This window comes from Alosa sapidissima, chromosome 1 (assembly GCF_018492685.1).
Source record: "Alosa sapidissima isolate fAloSap1 chromosome 1, fAloSap1.pri, whole genome shotgun sequence".
NCBI lineage: Eukaryota > Metazoa > Chordata > Actinopteri > Clupeiformes > Clupeidae > Alosa > Alosa sapidissima.
The window spans coordinates 23,561,003-23,586,055 of NC_055957.1; the positions used below are offsets into that span (position 1 = coordinate 23,561,003).

The window sequence follows — 25,053 nt, forward strand, 5'->3', positions numbered from 1 at the left end:
GTGTGTGTGTGTGTGTGTGTGTGTGTGTGTGTGTGTGTGTGTGTGTGTGTGTGTGTGTGTGTGTGTGTGTGTGTGTGTGTGAAAAGGAAAGAGAGCACTTTTTGGTCTCTTCTGACTGAGCAAACACAGCATTTAAACAGAGGCTGCCGTCACAGATCCGACTTAATGGTGGCTCAGCAGCCGGGAGCCATAGGAGCCTGTGGACAGACCCACTGCTTAGTGCTTACTGCAGATTTGATTGTAATTGTGCTTCCACACAGAAGTTTGCGTGCTTGCAGTTCAAAGGCCTTTTCGGGCAGCCCCTTGTTTGCTTTACAGCAACAGACTGACGCGGCAGTTTATAAATGAGCCAGGCAGTTCTTTTGTTTTGCTAAATTTTAGTCTTTTGTTTTAATCTCTTGACTTTAGAGGGGATAGACAGCTCAGGATGACGGACGGCTTCCCAATTAGAGGAGTGATGTGAAGGATGGAGGGAGTTGGGGAGGGAGGGGAGGAGAAGAGAGCAGAGCGGAGGAGGGAGTTTGTTGTTACCTGCCTTGCTGTCTCTCCCTTACTCTACAAGGCTCCTCCCTTTCAGGGAGTGTTCACACACACTCATGCCATCTCCCCCTCTCCTTCTCTCTTGCCTGCTCACACATCCTCAATCTCTCTCACACGTACACAGCACGCTCTTACACATTCTCACACACATACACACACACATATCCACACATACTAACACACACAGATCCTGGACTACTTCGCTGGATACGAGTGAAATTTGAATCAGTTTGGAATAGTGGACTTACCTCTCCCCCCCTCCCCCCCCCCCCCCGTCCCTGTTTCTGTCTCAGTCAGCTGGGTTCTCCTCGATGTGTGTTTGTGGAGCTGGGCAGCCCTAAAGCACGCCTGTAGGAAGGAGTCAGGAGCACCTGCTCTGCCGCTCAGCCAAGGACCCCAGCGCTCTCCCACCCGCGAGGTGCCTGCCTCTACACAGCAGACAGGGTGAGTAACGTACACAACATTTAGACTGCCTTCCTCTCTCTCTTTTTATGTCTCTGTCTTTCGCTTAGCCTTTCCCTCTCTCTCTCTCTCTCTCTCTCTCTCTCTCTATCTTGGAGTGCATCTTCTACTCAAACTGCTGGGTTTTGCTGTGCTTGGCTGTGTTTTCTCGGTCCTCTGTACAGACTCTGTGAGACATACTTTTCTGTGCATTCCTTTCAAACCTTAAGCCTCCGTCTTGCTATCACTTCATACCATCCTTCACACTCCTGTCTTCCCTCTCTTTTTGCCTCTCCTGTTTGGATTGTGGGAGGTATAGAGTGATGACCAGTTTGTGAGTGTGTGTGTGTGTGTATGAGAAAGAGAGAGAGAGCAAGATCTCAGCCCAGGCCCGGGGGTCTGTAGTCAGGTGTTGGAGGTGGAGAGGGGATGGGGGAGACAAGGCTTATTACAGTCGGAGGGGTTTTTATGGCCCGTGGAGCAGGACAGGCTCAAACAAGACTCCCCTTCACACAACAGAGACAAGCTGCTTCCACTCACTCTCAAGTGTTTGAAGTTGGCCCTGTTTTGATATGACGAAATGTTCATGCCTCAAACGCAGACTATTGTTCTCAAAATGACATGGTCATGTTGATGTGAATACTTACAAGTATTTTAGATGGGATCATTCTCTAAATCTTAGCCTCTTCTGAAAAGAAAATATCATGCCTCACAGTTAGCTCTAACAATAAAATGGAACATTCAGAGCTAAAACATTAACTATTATAGGAATGGAACCTAATAGTTATTTCAGCTTCCCTTTTTTTATAATGTAGCCTATGTTGCCAAACAGCATGTCTCTCCAGTGAGTTCTTCTACTGTTTGTCATGAATTTTACAGGATCCAAGGGCCACTAGGCCAGTCAAAAAGTAACTTTATGTGTGGAATTTCATGTGTAAGTGCATGTTGCATGTGTCTCTGAAATGCATATTTATGCAGTGTGTCAGCACGTGTGTGTGTGTGTGTGTGTGTGTGTGTGTGTGTGTGTGTGTGAGTGCATGTGTGCCTTTGTAATCTCTCCTTTTTGGATATTTACTGCTTAGTATATAAGTATGGCAGCGTCAAAGCGTTAAAGTGGTGATGCAGTCTTACCAGGAACTCTATCTACCTGTACAGTGTGTGTGTGTGTGTGTGTGTGTGTGTGTGTGTGTGTGTGTGTGTGTGTCCATAACAACAGTCCCTCTCAGACTGGACCCATTGTTCCTCAGGCTCACCACACCCAGGCCTTGCTCCCGCTCCCCTAATACATGTGGCCATCAATAATTAACCTCACTGCTGTCAACAGAGCTGTAAATATGTCATAAAACCTACACAGAGATTTTATCATGGGTATCAGCTCACCTGCACGGCCCGTCCACAAATCACGCCTGCTCTGTGCACTCTCGGGCTCAGAAATGGCAGAGTGGTTATACACGGGAGAGGCTGTGTGGTTTGTTGACCGATAGCCATGTGTGGGGAGTGTTGACATATGGTTTCCCACCTGCTAGCTCTATGCTACTCACCAGGAGATATTAAATAGCCCTGAAAACCTTCCCAGCTTTCACCTTCATTTCATTAATGTACATTTCTTTATGGCATTATTAGCCAAGCTTAACAACAGAGGATTATCTCTGCTTTTCATTTTTTATTGTACATGACCGCTCTTTATGACTGTGCAATCACTGCTACCCATAACCTCCGTATGAAGTATGCTAACATGAATTCGTTGTGATTGCCCATCCTCCATGTGGAGGAGAGCTCTGGATGTGTGAGTGTGCTGGTGAGGTGTGTGCTCTGCAGCTGTAGGGGTCTCGGTGAGATGTGTGGGCCAGATCAGGCTACTGAGGCTGTGGATGTTTGCGTAGCTCAGGGCAGCAGGCTCTCACTAGTGTTGTGTTTCAGCAGCTGCTGCCCTCTCGAAACACTCAGCAGCAGTCAGCTTAGTCTGCAGGCCTGCTATCCTCTGTCAGAAACACACACACACACACACATACACACACACACACACATACACATACACACACACATACACACACACACATACACACACATACACACACACACACGCACACACTCTTTACTCTTAGCCTGCATCCCCTGTCACTGCACCTTGATCCTTTACGCCATGCGTTGTACGGAAGGCCCATTGTGCTCCTCCCAGTGGTGGTGTTTGGTTTCAGTGAAAACCCTGCTGGACACAGCCCTGTCGTGTGTCTGTGTTTGGGTGGGAGGGGGGTGGTGGTGGGGGTGGGGTGGTAGTGGTAGAAACACACTGGAGCAAGAGTGTAGCACAATCCTACACACACACATATACACCCCTCCACACACACATCATCCTCTCACCTGGTCACGTCTCGTGTTTCTTATTCAGCGCTTACAAAACATGGCAGACGGCCCCTGAGCTGTCGGAGGCCTACTGCATGTAAGACTAGAGTGTGGCGCTGTCGCTCTGACACATGTGCTCTTTGTGGAGAGAGGAGACAGATTACTGCGGGGCTTTGAGGCGCGCCTGGGGCCGCCGGGAGCTCTACTGCCCACCTGGCGTGGGTGTAAACCTCTACGCAGGGCTCGCTGTCAAGCTTACACCTTTAGCACTTCAGCTGAACTTTGGAGCCAGTGACTTTTCTGACCCAGTGTAAGGCAAGAGCGGTAAAAGTGCTTTAATGGGTCTGCTTGGGTTGAGGGTAATAGAGTTTCTGCAGAAGGGGTATGCTAACAGATGGTTTTGAAGCTGTGGAGGCTTGTATGAATTATAGTCATCATCTTAAATGGATCATTTGTGAAAAAAGTCAGGCTCTGACTTTGAACCCAGTCACAGACGTCGGCATCGTCATATAGCATTGAACTCGGTCTCTGGTTTCTGTCACCAGTATGTTCTGTTTTTTTTTTTCGCAGCTTTTCTTTGTAGGATGCGGCCTCAAATTAGATTTGTAGGCACTTCCAGAGTTTGGCCATGCTTAAATCAATGAGACATTAGGGTGTAAGAATAGACCAAACGTTTCTGCAGTAATGCATTCTCTTTCTTGATGCTTATGTCGGCCTGTCCCCGTGAGGCTTGTCTATTTTAGTGTTACTCTGACAGTGACGGGGATCAGCATCATGTCATTTTATACCGGCTCCCCTCCCCCGTCCACTCCACGGCTCCACTTCCTCAGACCGCTGGACGTGACCTTGGCTCTGTGATCGAGTGACACAGCTGTGGTGGCGGAACTGTAGAACAGCGTGTGTGCTGCTGCAGGTGTAATTGTTTTTGCGCTGCTGAACAGAACAGGGCCAGCTGGTTTGATAGAGGGGTGGGTGACTGATCACTATCAGCTGCAGTTCCAGCTCTTGCCAAGCCTGAATTGACACAGTGACATAATGACTACCGCTCTCACACACGCATACACACTCTCTCTCTCTCTCTCTGTCTGTCTCTTGATCTCTCTCCCCCATGATCAGACTTCAGACTTCAGAGAGTCTGTTTCTAAGTAGAGGACAGAGAGGTACCTGCAGAGCCAGTTTCTCACAGCTGCAGAGGAGAGAATGTTGAGCATCTCTGCTTCAAGTCTCTGCAAAGCTGAGCAGGGAATGTCAGTGCTCTCATTCTCCGTCATTTCAAAGAGCATTCCTGCATGAGTGGCATGTGCTGGGGGGCAGAATGTGATCTAGACTGAGTGGGTGGATCATGCACGGGGAGAGGGAGAGAGAGAGAGAGAGATGGGGAGAGAGGGAGAGAGAGAGAGATGGGGGGAGAGAGAGAGAGAGAGAGAGAGAGAGAGAGAGACAGATGGGAAGAGGGAGACAGAGACGGATGGGGAGAGAGGAGGTGAGAACCTCAGAGCTGCAGCCTGCCACCAGCCAGAAGCACCGCACCCACAGCAGTCCCCATGCTGGCTTCCCCCTGGGCCAGTGCCCACACCAGCCTATTTATAGCTCCAGCATGACGTCAAACTGCCCACTATAAAAATGAGCATTTTTATACTGACACCCTTGTCCAGCTGCAACCGCAGCAACAGGCCGAGTGATGTCATCAAAAGCACTGCCGAGGGGTTGTGAAAAAAAGCGTTTTTTTGTTTTGTTTCTGTTCGTCTGTCACTTGCCAAACCTCTCTTAGAGACACGTACCCACTCAGAGAGCCCTCTGCCAGCCTGTCCGCAGACTGACATCTCGTTTCCTGCCCATCCGTCTGTCCATCAGCCCCATCCGTTTAGGCCGCTAATGCGGAGGGCAGACAGGGCCCTGGTTGCGTGGGACGGCTTGGCTCGTCTCGCTCGCTCGCTGGCGCTGCAGAAGCACTTAGGAGGCTCCCAGATGACTTATTCATCCAGCAGTGCCTGTGCAGGATACGCCCTTCAGCCAGCCCCCCCCCCCCCCCCCCCCAACCTCCTCCCAGCCCCTCTGTACGGAGCAGCAGACTGGGGCCCTGGTGATGAGCTGTGCCTGTGTCAGCTGTTGCCTGGGCCTGTCATGAGGTCCTGTCCAACACGAGGTCAGCTCCCTGTGACGGCAGGAAAAAAAAAGAATAAAACAAGAACAAAAGACATGTAATGAAATCACTGGGTAATTATCTGGTCAGGTCATTCCTGTCAACAGTGGACTGTGAAATGACGTGTTTGGAAGGTTCGCCATTTGTGTGCTCAGGTGGATCAGGTTTCATCTATTGTGCGAAGATGTGCATGACTGTGACCTGTGCGATAGATGACAGATTGGATGATCTACTGGATTTAACATGTTATCAGTTGAAGGTTAGCTGGTTCTCACCATCCACCTTGCCTCTCTATCACTCCCTCTCTCTCTCTCTCTCTCTCTCTCTCTCTCCCTCTCCCTGTATCTCTCTCTCTCTCCCAGATGACATGGCGTCCTCAGTACCGCAGCTCCAAGTTCCGCCACGTGTTCGGTAAGCCCGCCACCAAAGATAACTGCTACGATGGCGTGCCCATCACACGGAGCGTCCATGACAACCATCTATGCGCCGTCAACCCACGCTTCCTCGCCGTCATCACCGAATGTGCTGGAGGCGGAGCTTTCCTGGTGCTGTCAATCCACCATGTAAGACCCGCCCCTTTCTCTAAACACCATCAGTTCCACAGAGAATTGCAGCAGTGCACTTGAAGTGAAATCAGCTGAGAATGTCTGACTTAAGCATGAAGAGGTTTTGTTGTTGTTTGATATTTTGTACACACTGCACTTGTAGCTCCACATGATTTCTCTCAGAGTATTGCTGACTATGATAAAGGCTCACTCCTGTTAATGGAGCCATTGAAAAGTCATTTTTGGGCAAATCCACAGATCAGATACTTCATCATACTACACTTAGTTTCTTCTCTCACTTTCTCCCCCAACCATGTGTGTGTGACTGAGCCAGAGAGAGAGAGAGAGCGAGAGCGAGCGAGCAGTCTGCTTGTTTTGGATTTCACTGTTCTCTCAAGTTCTCCAGAGGGCACCCCCTCATCTACATATCAGCACACAATTTATTGTGCTCTTCACAATAAATACAGAACACTCCTTTTTCCCCCTCTCCCTCCCTCCATCCCTCTCTCTCTCTCTCACCCCCCTCTGTCCTCTCCTCCTCCTCCTCCTCCTCCGCCTCCTCCTCTTCCTGACTTGCCCTCTCTTAGAGGTCCCTTTGAATTTATCATGTCCCTGTCTGACTCCCTCAGGAATGACCTACTAGCCAGAGGAATGGCGGGGTTGTGAGTGGAGGAGTGGGAGCCAGGGTGTGCATCTCCCTCCAATCTCAGGCCGCTGCACACTAAACGGGGGATTTGTCTGTGGGATGACTGGGCCATTGTTCTCCAATGTCCACACCATGAGCCAGTCATCCCATCCATAAATTGTAGCCCCTCGTCCTCTCTGTCCTTTGCTCTGTCTGACCCCCTTAGTGTCAGATGAGCTTATTAGATAGCTCTCCAGAGAAGAATGAACCAGTCTGTTTTTTGTAGTTTTTCTTTACTTCTATCTATTCTACACTTCTGTATCTTTGTCTCCCTTACATTTTAGCTCTCTACTTGGCTACTTCTCTACTCTCTCTCTCTCTCTCTCTCTCCATTTCTGTAGAGGACATGCTTTGTGCACTGAGTGTAGTTGTGAGTCACAGGTGAAGGCCATGACATCAGGATGCTCTCATCTGTGGGCAGTGCCAGGCAGGTGTGCCATGACCTCATTGGCCTACTGCACCTCCACACGCCTAGCGCGACTGCTCTGACAGAGCTGTCCATCGCCACTCAGCTCCCGCGTACGGAGGGTGGAGAGATGGCACACTGCGGCCGGGCAGGTCTGAATAAGCCTTGGAATTGCCCAACATGCTCTCAACCAATCCCTGGAAAAGTTACCTCAGAGCACGATGCTGATTCATGAAACGGAATGCCTTCCTAGGAATGTGTGGCCTTTTGGAGTGAATTTCCACCTGACACTATAACTCTGCAATACCACAGGGAATTACATTCAGGCGTGGGGCAGGCTGTTAAAGATTTGAATATAGATAATTATACATAACAGATTCAAACATTTCTGATAACCTCAGGCACATAAATGTTCCTGGCTTTAATCCCTAAATACAAGTGTGTTTAATCTGACATGGGTACAGGATGAAAGCTACTCTGCAGATTATACAGTTTATAGTGCGTCAATTATTCTGTTGAGACATTTTCGAGGTTCAGTTCATATGATGGTTGTTCAATGTTCTTTTGGCAGCCTAGCTGTGTGTTGTCCTGAGCTCTGACTTGCTCCAGCAAACCTTACAGAGGAGTCATTCGGTATGCCGACATTCCTGCCCCGACATGTGAAGAGGGGAGTTGTGACAGACCACATTTCCTTACCACTTCAAATGGGATCAGTCATCCGTTCTTTGATTGGGCAGTTGGAGATCAGTGCCATGTGGCGTTCAGAGGACAGCATTAGTTTGTTAGCACAGTCTCACCTTAACTGCCCTGTAGGACAAGGACGAATGCTGAAAACAGACTTATTGGAAATTCACGGGTTATCAAGAGTACCTTTCATTCACACATATTCCTGTCATCCTGCATGTCTGGTCCATCTGTCTCTCTCTCTCTCTCTCGCTCACACATGCACACACACTGGGTATAGTGCAGTGGTTCTCAAAGTGTGGGCCGGGCCCCACTAGTGGGGGGTAGAGTCATGGCAGATGGGGTGCGACCAGCATGAGGAAATCTGTCTTTTTCTGCCTGTCTTTATCAATGCCTTTCTTTTTGGATGATCATACATTCAATACAAAATAGCCACACACTAACACACAAGTCATAAACAGGCCTACATATAAATAGCCACACAATAACATACAAGTCATAAACAGGCCTACATATAAACTAAAGCAACATAAGATCCAGGGGAAGTGTAACGTGGAAGAAATGCAAAAATAATATTTGAACGTTACCATTTTACTGGGGTGATGAGGTCGGGTGGGGCTTAATGTGTGTAAAAATGATGATGGGGAATGACATAGCATTTTTAATAAGTGCCGGTATAGCACATGGTCTCTATATAGGTCTCTGATTGGCTGTCTGCCATGTGTGCTTGCTCTCAGACTGGAAAGGTTGACCCGCATCACCCACGAGTGTCCGGCCACAGGGGGAATGTTCTGGACATCAAATGGAATCCGTTCGATGACTTCTGCATAGCCTCCTGCTCAGAGGACGCCACGGTAGGTCCCACCCGCCCAAGCATGACTTCTCTCTGTCACTCATTTTAACCTCGTCATAAAGTTACCTATGAAACAAGAGCCTTTCACAAGAGTTACTTCTCCTTCAGGGGTGCAGAGAATTTGGTCATTCCCTGAATTCCTTTAACAGTTCAAAAAGCTGGTCCTTTTGTTTTGCGCACAAAACTGTGAAAATGAGTTTAAACTGTAGAACTGTAATGAAAGCTTATCAAGCAGGTGTAGATTTAACAGGTTAAGACAGTGTTCACATTCTTGGGGATTTGGGGAGATGTAAAGATAGTAGTGTTATAAAATACAGTATACCGGTAAGTAAAATGTGTATGTTTGTGATTCAGGTCAAAATATGGGACATACCAAACCATGGAGTCCTGAAGAATATCACTGTGCCTATGAAGGAGCTCCAAGGGCATTCACGCAGAGTAGGACTCATCGAGTGGCACCCCACTGCCAGCAATATACTCTTCAGCACTGGCTATGACTACCAGGTAAACACACACACACACACACACACACACACACACACACACACACACACACACACACACACACACACACACACACACACACACACAAACCTACACTCCCATTCCCATGTACATGTCATGTGTACACACACGTTAAGTAATCCTGGCATTTATAGCTGCACATTTCTAGAAGAAGTGATTAGCATCTGAATATTTCTGCTGACACATACCGTCAGCCGTGGCCTACTGGTTAGCACTTCGGAGCTGTAACCGGAGGGTTACCAGTTCGAACCCCGACCAGTAGGCACGGCTGAAGTCCCCTTGAGCAAGGCACCTAACCCCTCACTGCTCCCCGATTGCCGCTGTTGATGCAGGCAGCTCACTGCGGCGGGATTAGTGTGTGCTTCACCTCACTGTGTGCTCACTGTATGCTGTGTGTTTCACTAATTCACGGATTGGGATAAATACCAAATTTCCCTCACGGGATCAAAAGAGTATATATACTTACTTATACTTCAACCCATGTCTGAGTTTCAGGTTTGAGAACTAACATGCTTGTACTGACAAATGGTTTGACTTCCAAATTTAGACGCCTGAATGGTGCCCATCAGGATATATTTTCTGAAACACGGAGTCTGACACATTTTAGCAATCTCACAATTCAAAGTGACTGTTAACGTTGCCTCTAGTGCTTGGGCTTGGGCCTGTCAGACAAACCGTCTCAGGGCTTATTTGCATGGAAAAGGGTCTGGTTACATATATGAGTTCAGTAATCATTTGCATTGTGTGTATGTGGATGTGTGTATACAGGTCATGATCTGGAATTTAGACAGCCCAGAGCAAGTCATGAAGAATCCGATACGGACAATCAGCGTGCACCAAGATGTGGTTCTCTCCATGTCCTTCAACATGGATGGTAGCCGACTGGCCACCTCCTGCAAGGACAAGAAGATCCGCATAATTGACCCTCGCACAGGAGCCTTGCTTCAGGTGTGTGTGCGTGTGTGTGTGTGTGTGTGTGTGTGTGTACCTGCCTTCTCCTGCTGCCGCTTCATCACCACACATCTAAAACTAGCACCTCCGCATGAGGGGGCCTCTGTATGGAGCTGTAAGACTCAGGGGATCAGATCAGCAGGCAGCCTCAGCACTCCCGCCTGCTCTCCCTACAGCCACTACACACACACACACACACACACACACACACACACAGACACACACACACACACACATACCATCTTCATGTGTTTTACCATCTCTTTACCCTCTATGGCGACTACAGACATTTTGGGAGAATTGTGTAAATCATTCATTTATCAGACTGCTTTTTTCCTAATTGTGAAGTAGTCTGTATAGGGTAATTAATTTCATTGTTTGGTCTCAGGAGAACAATTGTAAGAACCACAAGGCCAGCAAAGTTCTCTACCTGGGGAACATGAAGATGCTCTTCTCCACTGGATGCTCCAGATGGAACCATCGGCAGTTTGCACTTTGGGATCAGGTATGGCGCTGTCTCAGCCTCAGTAGATAGTGGACTGCCCTCTAGTGTTGGGATGGTGTAACTGCATCCCATCTTAATTTCAATTCCCTTCATGAGTGTATATCTGTTTTAATGACCATGTGCTTGTAGCTGATTGTGTACTTCTATCTTTGTTTTTAATGGCTATGATTGAATGCTGCTTGTAGTTTTTATATTTGTGTGTGTGTGGGGGGTGGGGGGGATTATGGCTGACAAGGATTAGGGGTTTATCTTAAATCTTTTTAATGCTTCACAAATGCTTTGCCATGTTTTCATTGGATCTAGATGTGTATCTGTTAAAAAAGCAAAATCTTAACAGCCAACACTACCACAGCAGAGAGAGTGGTCAGGATGATATATGGGTGGATGGATTAACTATTAATCCCCAAAGGGGAAACTAATTTGCAAACATGGACAATATACAGCAACATGACAGCAACAAGACAACGCCAAGTACAGTAGAATGTACAACATACAGCAATAATGATGGTGCCTGGCATAGACACTGAGAGAGCCCAATAGTCCACCCCAACATCACTGATAGGGTAACAAAAGTGTCCAAAATGATGTGTGTCATGGACATATTGCTACAGCAATCAGTCAATACAGCAGTAAAATGCAAGAGGAGCTCAAAAAATGATTGTTTTTCTGTGTGTGCAGGAGGATCTCTCGGCTCCTCTTTTGCAAGATGACCTGGACGGCTCCTCCGGTGTGATCTTCCCCTTCTACGACCCTGACACACACATGCTGTATCTGGCTGGAAAGGTGCGTCTGTCGAGAAACTACTTTCGCTCTGCAGCACCTGTTCATCTTAAGCCATTTTAGAATTCAATTTAATCCAACTTTAGAGCAGTACAAGTGAAGACCCTGTATCATATTGCAGAGTATTTTGTTGACTGTCTGAATCGTCCCCTCCTCTTTTTCCATTCTCAGGGTGATGGGAACATCAGGTATTATGAAATCAGCTCAGAGAAGCCCTACGTCCACTTTCTCACAGAGTACCGCTCACATCTACCTCAGAAGGGAATGGGTAGGTGCATTCTGTCTTCTCTTAGCAGAGCTTTATAACAACACCAGCACATTGTGAGCAGATATTTGTTTTCTTTAGTGCACCTGTATTCATTCGATGTGCAAATAAACACCTTTCTTATTTGACTAGGAAAGGGGACTTCATTTCCCTGTAGCACATGAGTTGGGTAACCTTGACATGTTAATGCTGAGTTTCGTTGACTATTATGTAGCATACAAAGTGTGCATGGCCCGCTCTGAAGAGCAGTTGTTGTTCTTTGGATTGAAGTCATGCTCTAGTATGACACTAAGCAATGCTCCGGAACAGAGGAATACAACCAGCTCGATCATTTCAGTCTCTTTAACTGTAACTTTCATACCTGTAAAGAATGTGCTATCTTTTAATAGTGCCAAGGTGTATGGCAGAGGAAGCATGGTTGGGTTAACATGTGATTTCAACATCTACAACAAATGAGAACCATGTAGAGTCAACACAAATGTGTATAAAATCTCCCTGTTTAAAATCCATGTCCCCACGTTGACCCTTACACTTCCTGTGGGATTGGATTTTCAGTTGTGTGTGGTAGAAAAGGGTCATTATGTGTGCTTATTAAGGGGGGGGGGGGGGGGGGGGAGTTGTGAGAGATCATCATTGAGAAGAAGCGTAGCACTATTCTTGCTGTGCTTTATTTAATATATTTCTATGATTTGGCGTGACAATTAGTGTCACAATTAGTGACAATTAATGTCTAGGGACTCATAATGGGATCTCATGGAATAGCCTGTGTATCCCTCAGTGAATAAAATGACAAAACGTAGTGTCTGTTTCCTCTGATGTTAACTCTTCTGCCCCCCACCCCCTCCCTCCTTCCCTCCCTCTCTGTCAGGTTTCATGCCAAAACGTGGGCTGGATGTGAGCTCATGTGAGGTTTTCAGGTTCTACAAGTTAGTGACAATCAAGAGCATCATTGAGCCTCTCTCCATGATCGTCCCCCGCAGGGTATGTAGATGCCTATGTGCAGTACAAGCATTTACATTTACACATTCATGTAGTTGACATGCCCACAAGCAGGTGAACACACACCGTATGACACACTCATATGACAATGCTCTTATACTGACTCTTACATGGAGAGGATGACGTTACAGACATGATTGAGATCTATGAAATCAGCTTATCTTGATGACCAGACTCGCTCCACTCAAAGAGGTCAGGGTAAAGACGACTTCAGGGAAACTAATAAGTCAGTGGCTGGTGTGTTCTTTTTACAGTCGGAGACGTACCAGGAAGACATCTACCCAATGACTGCTGGAAATGAGCCCGCCATGACTGCAGATGAGTGGCTGGGTGGAATGGACAAAGGTGTGTCGTCTGTGTTTCAGTTTAATGAGACCTCATTGAAGACCTCAGAAGTTGTCCGCAGTCCTGAAGCATGTCTGTGGTCAAAGAGTTTGAACTTGCCTAGTAGCTTGTCAAATGGGAGTGCTGTTGTCGCTAATCTGCTTGTCTGTCCACCACAGGGCCTGTGCTGATGTCCCTGAAGCCAGGCAGCAAGGCCGACTCCGTGTCCGACCTGATGTCAGGCAAGGCCCTGAGCAGCTCGCTGGAGACCCGACGCTCCCAGAGCCGACCGGGCCTGCTGCAGCTGTCCTACATTCAGAATCAGTTGGACACCAAGGAGAACAAAGAGCCCCCGCCCGCCAACCAGCTGCGGCCCTGGCAGGACGAGAAGAATGGCAGCGCTGTCAGCAACGGGCAAGACCCAACGCAGAGCTCGCCACCCAAAACAGAGAATGAGGTGGGGCTCAACACGTGGCTGCCATGAGGAGAGAATACTGATTAAATCCACAAATGAGTTTCACCAGGAGTGCTGCTTGGATGTAGAGAAATCAGTATTCCTCTGGTGTTCATCAGCTTAGAGATCCAACATGATTTCAAATTTAGTAGTGACTCACTACTTAATTTGAGAGAAAACTGATGTTATATTGATATACTGATGACGTATTCACATGTTTAACATTGTAAATGCCTCAACATGGGCAGAATCAGATTCAGGTGTGAAAACAATGTTATTAGTTACAATGAATTAAACAGAAATATTTTTGGGAAAGTGAAAGAAGTGTAATGGTATCCAATATTATGCTAAAAGTGTGTGTGTGTGTGTGTGTGTGTGTGTGTGTGTGTGTGTGTGTGTGTGTGTGTGTGTGTGTAGTTGCGACAAATGTTCTACAGGCAACAGGAGGAGATCCGGCGTCTGCGGGAGCTCCTGAGTCAGAGGGACGTGCGGATCAAGCAGCTGGAGCTGGAGATCAAAAACGTGAGGAACTCCCAGGGACCCTACTGAGAAGGAGGCAACACACACACACACACACAAACACTCTTGCACACACACACTCTCACATGAGACACAATACACATGAACCTCAGAGCTCCAGCCTGACCCAGGGACCACTGGGCTGTAGTCTCAAGCTGCCCACTATTACTATGGGGCTCTTCTGCCATAGCCCCATCCTTTCATACCGAACTTACAAGCCAACCCTTCAACTGTATCAAGAGACTATGCTTGACCCCACTACTGACATGCAAAAGCCCATATACGCATACATACACATCCATAATCCCCTGTCTTGTTTTAAAGCTCCTTTAATATTCCATCACTTTTTGATGTGCTATATGTCTCAGTGGGATCATTTTTTTGTACAGTACAGCCTCCCTCTGCATTTCTTTTTTAAGCTCAAAAGCTATGCAAGTTTAATGTATTTTTGTGGCTGATATTTTTTGGACTAAAATGTATGTGCCTGTTTTCACAGAAAAGAGTGTGTATATTTCCAAGTAATCATTGTAAAGGTGCTATATGTAGTTTGGGGGAAATGCAACTAGACCTATGATAACACTGTTGCTCTAAAGGCAAAGGTAAAATATGATGCTTTCAAAACACATCTAATTTTAGGCTTTTGAATATGTCTTCTTTTTATCTTTTTATTACTTTTTTGCTTTCTCTCCTCCACAAAAAAGGTAGTTGGCGATGTCTAAGTGTACACCCTTGATTTAGACAAGGCTCATCAATGTTGTACAATGAATTTACAATGCACTTGGATGTCGAGGATGGTAGAGGGCAATAAATACCATATAGCACCTTTTAAAGAAATGTGGACATCATATCAACATCGGACTAACGTCGCACTGAATAGTGCAGTGCAAAATGACAAGATTGCATTACCAGTTGCACTTGCCTCAGTGATGTAGGTTTGAGGACCATGTTTTCAAGGCAAAGACATCTTGTGATGGTATTGTACACTGAAATTGTTGCCTCTTTGATGTGTATTTTGCTTATTTAAACTGCTGTACTGTATGTGTGAGTGGGCTGGTGTGTTGACAAAATGAGAGCTTTGAGGATGACATGAGAAGACATGTTTGAATGTGGGAGTGTGGGTGCAAAGGCTTAGCAGACAAGCATTACATGAAGCACCTCATGAAAAAAAAAACCATACAAGTGATGACTGATGACCAGATACTGTTGAGCGTTTCACCAGTCTACGGGTAGCCAATGATGGGCAGTGTGTTTGAGTGGCCATTTATTTATTTTCTACATGAGAAATGTGGAATTAGCTAAAAGAATAATGATGAAAAAATATCCCTTATTATCCCTTATATATTATACAAATAGCTTAGTATCTAAATACCCTGTTGGACATAGAAACAGGATCCCATGTAAAGTTTGCATTACACAGAAGTAGAACTCCTCAATCTGGATGTTGGTCACTACGCATAACTTGGTAGGGCGCTTCTCTTCTGAGACTTCATCTTCAGTATGAAAGAAATGTTCACATCATTTACAATCAGCCACAGTTCAGGCACTTCCATTGCAATAGGTTTGGATGTGTGTAGAAGTTTTCAACACTGCAAACCCAGTGCACTAAGCCTGCACACTGTTCACTATGTGTGTGGCTGCAATACATAACATGCTTTACCATTTACTTCAATACAGTTGTTTACATGGTGCCACCAATATGTTAATATCTTTCTTTCTATGTCAATATTCATGTCAGGTGTCACCAGAATGTGCTGCAATTCCAATAAAAATGTTTGAATGTATTGATCAATGATGCTGAAAGACAAGTCATGTTTAAATTAGAATCAGTATTGCCTCTTCTGTAATGCCTGTAAGCTGTTCTTTCAAGCAAGTCATGAAATAGACATCTTCTCTTCGGTATGAGTACTGAACGATATGATTTAACATTTAAGAGACCAATTAACAGACCAATAGCATCACAAGTGAAATGCTAAAGAGGTAAATATGGATTACTCATACAATGTGATGAATGATGGCAAAGCTACAGGATAACACACAAATTCCAGCATTTGAAGCGTCACATATCCAGCAGACTACCCATTTTTAAATATGTATCCACTGCAGTTGTGAACCCAATGGAGCGGTTTACTGGATTTAGGTCAGGATGTGGACACTCTCCTTGGAATGCGAGAGTAATCCCTGCCGTCTTCTCGGAGGCCAGCGTTGTTGGAACTGAACTCTTGGGTGCATGGTGGTGACAGCAGTTTACTCATTTACTACACTGAGCAAAGGCCACAGGGCAAACTCTACTCCCTGGTTTCATTTCTATGCTCTATGGAATGCACATGCTGCACTCTGATAGTGACAGTGGCAGTTGTGGAACGCATGTCAACATACAGCGGTATAATATATCTTATTGTCAACCCCAACCTCAAAAGACATTAAACCAAAGTCCTTTTAGGCAAGTCCCTCCACTCGGCGGCCATATACCAACGTTTTATGGGCACTTATCGGGCACAGTCTTTGGGTCGAACTGCGCGTGCGCAAGGCTTCACTACACCAATCTTGCTCCAGCGGCGAGATCACAACACATGATTGGCGCGATGTCTTCACAACACACTATATGATTGGCTCAATGTATTCACATGTTGACGTTTTGCCGAGGAAGGGGTGGGATATGTGTAGACAACGGCCATATTGGCGTGACAAACTAGCCCCATGCATTTCTATGGAGTATTTTTTGAGTGCTGTGTCTTAACATTAGAAAGTCTCTGATTAAACCTATTTGAAGATTTCGGTCATCATGCAATAAGTTCACTGGATCATCCACATAGCTGTTCTCCTCTCTCTGGGGAGGCCATCTTTTTCTCTGAGGGGAGGCCATTGTTTTTAATAGAAATAATAATATAATGGTAATGGTTCGTGGTATGCTTTTGTCCAAAGTGAAGTATAATAATAATACATATTACAAATTAATAGTTTACAGTAGTCATATAGCCTACATAAATAAATACTAACAGTAGTGATAGACTAAATTATTTTAACAGGGTAATGACAATCATTTTAACCATAAACATACAACCCCTGATTCTGTAAGGAGGATTAACTGGTTAGATACAAGGTAAAGAGATGAGTCTTCACACTTTTTGAAAAATATTATTGTAATAACAATACTGCGTAACCAATATCCATCGTTTTCTTACACAGCCAATTTCAGAACATGGTGACAAGCTGATCCTTAATGTGACTTAGTCACTGTTCTCAGACATTGGAAATGGACAGAAATTCCTGCATGGTGGTACTAGCTTTACATCGTCACTGCCACTACAATGGATTCTTCTCAAATGTCTCTCAAACTCTTTCACATTGTCCCACATCTCCAAAGATAGTTAGTTACACAGAACAGGTCATTGCACTGTTATTTTATAGTGGCAACGAACAGCTGGACATATGTTGATACAAAAAGCAAATAATGTATAAATATTTTCTCCACAAGAGATCAGAGATCCAGTTCCTGTGATTTTAGGTAGGCCTAACAAGGAATATTTGGTTTTTCCCATGGGGACAGTATTTTTTCTACATTGTCGATAGGAGCCAAACTATTTATTATTCATAGGCAATGTCCCAAGTTACATCTATCTCGCATGCATGTTGCCGAGATTAGAATCTAGAGCTCTAGACCTTGCAATACCAAGCCAACCTGAAACTGGTGTTTTTTGCATTGATGCCTATATATTCAATTTCAATAAAAATGTGTGCCTATGGACCAAAGTTATCTGGGTACATGGTACAAATGGTGAGCAGCAGCATCGAACACCGGCAGCGGAGCTAAAGAGAAACCCATCATACAAGCATAACCCTTGGGCGTAATGTCTGCCACACACAGTGAATTCAGCCAGGCTGGAGGCATGAAGGTGAATATGTCCAGAAAAATGGTGTCTAGTTAAAACATTGCAAGGCTCCCCATCTATCCGTAATTATGCTTGCCTCGACACTGTAGGTCTCCGCTGACATCCATGTCCTACCCTCACAACCAGTTGTGACCATGTAAACAGCAATGTTAAGAAATGTAAAGACACAACAACCATGAGCACAATATCAAATAAAGTTTTATATAAAAAAAATTATCATTGTAGCTTGACAGGGGTGTTTGTTCATCTGGGTTTTCTTTTTTAAAAAATTAATCCTCCTGCAAAATTGTGTTTGCAACATAAATCTGTCAATGGGACAGAATTCAGCATGAAACATACCATAAGACTCACGATTCCATCTAATACCTAGTCTCAGTTCACAGTACAGCCTGAGCGACACGCCTCTGCTTGGACCAGCTGTCCACATCCTTGCTCTTGAGTCCCCCTTATGCGAGCCTACGCCACACTTTCACACATACATGAATGACAATAATTAATCAAAAAACATCAATATTAAATTCATGAGTGCGGCCATGGTTTGTAAGAGGCAGATATCTGTACGGGGAACTCAATGTATCCAACTCTCTGTTCCAGGTCTAAAGGGTAAATACTCAGTAATCCACACCAAATCTGAGGTAGTTTTCAAAATGCTGAGTGCTTTCCTCCCAGTCATTTTTCTGCATAGTGGCTCTAGATAAGGTGCATGACTGCCACTTCACCAATACTTCAATTACACCTCCAGTCTAGCTTTGGAAATAATGGGGGTGAGGAGTGGTTGGGGGGAGAAAGCGATAGAGGCATGGCAGGGAAAGCACAGCGTAAAATGTTAACATTTTATTTACAAAGTTGTTTTTTGTTTGTTTTTGTTTTTTGTCATACAGAAAGTAAAAATGTAGCTACAACATTGATTTGTGCCACTGGCTGCCACACTAAAATGATGGCTTCCTTGACACGGTTGCTATAGCAATAATCTTATTGGGAAATTAGGAGAAGGAAAAAAAAACAAAATAAAAAAAAAAAAACACAAAAATAAAAAAATAAACCCAACAACACAAAAAAAAAAATCATAATTCTCCAACAAATATTAAAAGCACAGACCCAAAACTAGATACCAGTCCCCAAAGTCCTCACACGGGTTCGGTGAAACACAAAAAGGGAATTGACAGTGAAACTGTGGAATGCCGAGTGAGCCGCCATTCAAGAGAGGCCTCATTCAGCTCCCGGCTCCATGGGTGCATCTCCACACACCCCACCCATTCGATACAGTCTTGCCCCTCGGGGAGCTCAGCGCTGCGGGAGGCATGTGACGAGAGTGTGTGGGGGTGGCCCGGTGGATGGCAAATAAGGGAGGGGGAGGGAAGGGTTGGTAACTGATTGGCTCCTTGGCTCTTAATCATCATCCTCATCGTCGTCGTCGTCGTCATCTTCGTCGTCCGCCTCTCGCTTTCTCTTCTCGCCTTTGCCACCCTCCTCCTCCTCATCTGCAGGACCCCACAGCAAGTCAGTGTTTAGTTTAGTTTAGCTCTGTGCATAACACTACATTTGCAGTCCAGAACTGAAATCACACAGCTGAGAAAACACCAGTGACACTCACCTTCGTCGTCATCATCGTCGTCGTCTTCATCATCTACATCTCCATGTCCAAAATCTTCCTCCTGAAAATATTTCAGAAACAGAAAATGATCTTCAGTACTTAAGAGGGCTGCTGGGTATTCCCATTTTGTGGTCAGCAAGCTTTAATTTACATGGAAAGGTGGAGTAATGTAATGGAAATGTAATACCATTTTTACCAAAGGATGACTAATATTTATGGCCAGATCGCAAAGGATGAGTATTTTAGATGAGTTTAAGGTTCATTCAGAGCTGCGAGCAACAATCACCCTGTGGAAGTGGAGCTGGCTATTTTATGTATAACCTGAGGTTATTTCTATGGCCCTATTTTATGTATACTTGCAAGGAGATTTTGTGCACATCCCAGGTGCTTAACAAAAAAAGAGTCAAGTTTTTGTGAAAAAAGTTCGCACACTTCTTGGTATTCTTTTTTGATATAATTTTTAGAGTTTATTTTCTCATTTGGCAGATAACGTTTCGACCTTGCGGTCTTCCTAAGATTCACTTCTATTTTTATGTATAACCTGAGGTTATGTCTATGGCTCCTTTTACAGAAGGTAGACGCCAGGATCTTTAATAACACAGGAGCATGCAGTCCATATGATAGAAATGGAGCATTGTGATGGAATGAAAATCACTGAAAAAATGTGAGAATTACATTAGCCCACCTTCCCATGTCTAACTGACCTAACCGAGGAGTCCTATAGAGTCATTCTCCAGCAGGGCTCTTCTGTTGGGAGGTTTCCTACATATTCGGAGTTATCATGCACTTAGAGTACCCTGGGCCCATTGTGTACCATCTGCAAGGTTAAAAACAAATTTGTACCTCATCCTCCCCGCTGACATCATCTTCCTCTCCTTCCACCTCATCATCGTCATCATCGTCATCGTCGTCCTCCTCATCAAAGTCTTCCTCCTCTCCATCTTCGTCCTCTTCCTCCTCTCCCTCTGTTATGTATAATGAACAGCAGTCGAACCAAGATGAGCCACAATAACTAGAATTCTAGATTTAGAACAACAATCACATCAACAACAGTGAGGGTAGGGGTGACCTAAGATAACAAGAAAAGCTAACCCTCATCATCGTCGTCATCAACTCCATCACCATCAACTTCTCCGTCAGAGTCGGAGGCCTCCCGATCTTCCATGTCATAGCCATCCAGGTAGGTGAGCTGGGGTAGGAGTTTGAATACACTCTCCCTGTAGTCATTGAGGTTTGTGACTTCACAGTTGAAGAGGTCGAGACTTTTCAGGTGGTCAAGCTTTTTCTAGAGGAAATATAATCAATAAAGTGCACATAAGGAAAAAAGGCCAACTGTACTATAGCTGATCAACTCTCTCAACATGTGGTCACTGATCACTGATGTGTAAGAGACATACACTGCACTATGCAAGTAATTCGTCTTGAGGACCAATTTTATAATATAAAACATTACGCATATATCTGAAGCATTCAAGTGTCTGAATTGCACATGCAAAGTAGTTGTTCACTTACCAAAGGCTCCAATGTGCTGATGTCTTTGAGTTTGTTCCCACTTAAGTTTAGGTGTGTGAGATTTGGGAGTTTCTCTGCTAAAACATCAAGGCCACCTGAAATTCTATTGTCACTCAGCTCCAACTGGAGAGGGAAGAGATTGTGATATTGATTGTAACTTCATTCCTCAAACACAGTTCTACACATGATAAAACGACAAAAAACAAGAAATACAAACCTTTTTGAGTTTTCCAAGTTTTGGGAGGTTGGAGACTGAGATTAAGCCCACATTTATCAGACTGAGAAATTCAAGGTTGACAAATTCTGCTGTGAGGCCTTCAATTTTCCCTTCATTGGATCTACAATTGTCGAGAACAAGTTCTCTTACCTATCAAAAGAGAAAACAAAGCATAGAGAATTCCAAAAACAGCTAATGCAAATCCTGCAAAAACAACCAGAATAGGCAACACACTGGCAATGACATAATGTGAGACATACAATATGCCACACAGACAATACAGACAATATTTCGATATTTTTAAGTTCAGGTACTTTTATTTGCAAGACACGTCTATTCATTCATTGTAAAACGTCAAGTGGCAATTACCTTGGCAAAGTTTATGACTTACTACAATCACAAATCTATCCACATAATCCATGCCAAGGAAAGACATCAACATTCTTCCGCAAACCCGTTAACGTCAGTCAGGAGGGACTAGAATACAAAACTCTTCTTTCTTCAGTCTAAAGTTTTATATTGGTGATTTCTGAAATTGTGTCTTGTAACTTAAGTCAAGGTGTTGCGCAATCCCAGAACGTCCAAAACAAATCTTGATCTTAATCTCGACATCTAACCAATTTATTAACAGTGTAATTCTTCTAAGCCTGTCGCACAAACTAACTTATAAAACACATTTAATATGTGTTAGATATTTTCGTTTACAACAGCCATTTCACTTTATCCACTCCCATAAGGGCGCATACGCAGCTAATGCTATGATGTAGCTATAGGCTTGGCCTGCTGTTGTACTACTCACAATTGACAAAAGCAACGATTCTGTTAGCCTCTGGTAAGCTAGCCATTGCCCTTTTAAGAGCTGTCGCGCAGAAGAGCAGCAACGAGGATCAGACGGCCGCCATTAGAAATGAACCCAAGAGCAACGAGAAGGACCGCGAAAATATGGTTAAGAAGTATTTTTTTGATCCTACTCATTCACATTCTCATTTACAAATGGAGCACTTATACGACGAGCAACAGGAAAATAGACTATTTGCGTAAAGTGTCAACGTATTTTTGAGGGAACATTGAGAACGGAAATTAGTCAGACAAAGATGGAGAGAGTTCCTTTCCCAACAGCATCAAAGACGGCAGAATGACAACATGGCGATTCCTGAGACAGAATGCGAGTATATGAGCTTGTAAACATATTGAACGCGTAACGCTTTGCTAGTGTATAGTACATACGATACCCATTATATGTACATGGATTTTTTAAACGAAATCATGTCTGTAGTAAAATTTGCATGCTTATGAAGAAAGCACCCACACTAAACGTGGCTTTATGCCCCTACGCAGCTAGCAGTAACGTTATGGCCGATGTTAAGATTCGGTCTCTCGGCGTGTCATGACTTATGTCGACATTTGGTATAGAATGTCCGCGTATTTAGTGAGTTTCTTGCGTGCAATTACAACGCAAGGATTGATGTGTTATAACTTAGTTTTAATAGCTTACAGAATCGTTTGATACCGTTTATAATGCAACGCAGTGGCATGGGAGTAATGGCGGGAACCCATCTGGCGGTGCGCGATCTGTACAGTTTAGCGAGGGAGACTCGAGCAAGCTAGAAGCTGCCATCAGCCAGTCTGCCATCACATGGCATGGAACTTATCGTTTGGAGCGACATAGCATTGAATTTACAAGTTTTGTACACACTGGTTTGCAGTACCAATAGCACGTGATTGCCATCAAACACTACAGCACATCAGTGAATTACATCAATCAACGTTTGAAAAATGTTATAAAAAAATGTAACTGTCAAAAGGTGGAATAACATAATTCAATGGCTAACGTTAAAGCAGGTTTGCGTGAACTAAGTTATTTCCCCCTTTTTCTACTTGACCGCGACAGGACGTACACACTCCGTGTGCTTTTAGTACAAATGAAATGACTTCCTCAAACTAATTAAGTTTCCCAGAACTCATATTTAATGCAGAATGCAAAGGTTTCAAGATCCTAACGTTATTGTAAGAAGGGGCGCCACATTTTTAGCAGTTATGTTAGCAACAAACATGGCTACCGTGGTCTCCGTATGAAATAAACCATTACATCTAGCTAGCTTGCTGTGTAACAGCACATCGTGGCTACACAGCCTTCAGATGACATCGATGTAAAAGTTAGGAAATACAAATAAATAGGACCGACACACCAAGTGTGGACAACGCTGGGCAAGGAGGCTGCGAAACGGTTAAAATGCTGCAATAAGGATGGCAAAGGAATCCGGTTTAGAAAGTAACGTTAATGAGTTGAATTGAGATTTCACCTCCTTATCACCAAAAATATGCAAGCGATCAAAAAGTTAAATGGACAATGATAAATGTAAGCCTGAATAACATTCAAGAAAAACAAAACCCATGTGGTTAACATTACCATTAGCTACACAGGTCACTTGAAAAGCAAAAAAGTAGCTAGCGATCCACCATGGCTAGGCAGAAAACTAGCAAAGGTTTGGCTTAAAAGGCACTCACATCAGATGGTGTCCTGTTTCTTAGTTCCAAGTGGATCCTCTTTTTCATGTCCATGGCGCCTTACAAAAGTTTGGCTTTTTTCCTCTTGGGTTTCGGGGAAATTCTAGTCAGTCCAAAAGGCAGAGAAATGCCCCTAATGGAGGGAGAATATGGGACTGTATAATGAACTGAACCAAACGCCAAGTTACTCAGGGAGAGGAGAAACCATGGAGGGAAACGGGACTGAAACAAATATATACTCAATACCGCCATCTCTGGCCAGAAACACCCACTGCAGTTAAACAGGCAATGCAGTCACAACACGACCGCGTCATGAAGCAGTTCGCTGCAATTTATTTCACCAAGCTACTGGATTATGTAAGACAGTAAATAAAATGTAACTATGTTTTTTATTTATGAAATCTGATAAATATGTTTCTTTCTGTTGTGTCAGTGGTCCTACAGCTGACTCCAAACTGTATTTCATTTTTCATTTTGTAAATCTGAATGAATTGTGAATAAACTGAATTGTGTTCCATGTACATTGAATGATTTTCTGTTTGGTATAAATTTGATCTCTAAAGCTCAGGAAAACGTAGGCCTACGGTATGAATTATGCATGAATAAAATGATACCTGTTGAATAGACCATCAGTGGTGTGCAGCAGCCCTATAAATCAAGTGCCAATTACCTTTTCAGTCAGACGACAACACACTATTCTCTGAGTGCCGCTGGTGCTGCTACTGGCCTGGGGATGTGTATTTGCCTTGCTGTGTGAAGTGGCCGCTATGTGCACGGCAGAGAGGTGTCTGAACTTTCCTGCACATGCTCGGTTTGAAAGCTGTTGGCCTGTAAAGCTACACTGTAAGGGAAAGCCAACCATTATTGTTTGCAATAGGCCCACTACTTCTGCCAACATGTATGACGAATAGAAATGTCACAAGTGCAAAATAAAAATCATATTTGAGACAGGGTGGGTTAGCCTTATCATTGTAAAACCTAGTAAGGCGGATCTAAAGAAGTCGTGCTTCAAGCTGCAACTGAATGGCCTACATTTATATGGGCGTACTTACCAGTGTAAGCACCACTCCCAAAAGGATCCAGGGGAGGGCACTCTGAACATTATTTCGGACTGTCCTTTTACTTTCAATTGAAAAAATGGGGGTTGGAGTGTGACTACCTTTTGTGAGCATGCCTTCAATCGATGGCGGAAATAAGTTGTAATTGTTTTTGGCGATATGATTCTTATTAGCTTGTAGGCAAGAGAAACAAAACAATTGAATATTTAATACTGCAAGTCAAACAGCATTAGGCCTACTTTACTTGCCCCCTTGACAATATTTAATTTGATTAAATTAAACGTTTTGTGTTCCTACTTCTTTGATCGTAAA

At 44.4% G+C, this 25,053-nt stretch overlaps 2 protein-coding genes across 4 annotated transcripts in view; one reads left to right on the forward strand and one right to left on the reverse strand.

Moving 5' to 3' along the window:
* Nucleotides 1-15,751, forward strand: part of coro2aa (coronin 2Aa) — a 33,083-nt gene extending 17,332 nt beyond the window's left edge. For 2 of the 3 annotated variants that reach the window (XM_042094625.1, XM_042094616.1), the window contains 12 exons: nt 834-984; nt 5,830-6,030; nt 8,525-8,641; nt 8,995-9,144; nt 9,934-10,113; nt 10,505-10,621; nt 11,300-11,404; nt 11,573-11,669; nt 12,535-12,647; nt 12,920-13,010; nt 13,169-13,446; nt 13,861-15,751. In XM_042094625.1, the coding sequence (XP_041950559.1) occupies nt 5,830-6,030; nt 8,525-8,641; nt 8,995-9,144; nt 9,934-10,113; nt 10,505-10,621; nt 11,300-11,404; nt 11,573-11,669; nt 12,535-12,647; nt 12,920-13,010; nt 13,169-13,446; nt 13,861-13,992 (1,581 nt within the window). In that variant the 5' untranslated portion in view covers nt 834-984 and the 3' untranslated portion in view covers nt 13,993-15,751. Of the gene's footprint in view, nt 1-653; nt 985-5,829; nt 6,031-8,524; nt 8,642-8,994; nt 9,145-9,933; nt 10,114-10,504; nt 10,622-11,299; nt 11,405-11,572; nt 11,670-12,534; nt 12,648-12,919; nt 13,011-13,168; nt 13,447-13,860 lie in introns of those variants that run through there. The other variant, XM_042094607.1, reaches the window with a different exon arrangement.
* A 2,920-nt stretch (nt 15,752-18,671) lies between these two features.
* On the reverse strand, nt 18,672-23,926 carry anp32b (acidic (leucine-rich) nuclear phosphoprotein 32 family, member B). Its single transcript, XM_042087720.1, has 7 exons — nt 23,684-23,926; nt 21,176-21,325; nt 20,959-21,081; nt 20,539-20,731; nt 20,290-20,411; nt 19,447-19,507; nt 18,672-19,333 (listed from the first exon to the last, which is right to left on the reverse strand). Exons 1-7 carry the CDS (start codon nt 23,735-23,737, stop codon nt 19,242-19,244), a joined length of 795 nt encoding a protein of 264 aa, XP_041943654.1. The 5' UTR covers nt 23,738-23,926; the 3' UTR covers nt 18,672-19,241.
* Between the last annotated feature and the right edge of the window lie 1,127 nt (nt 23,927-25,053).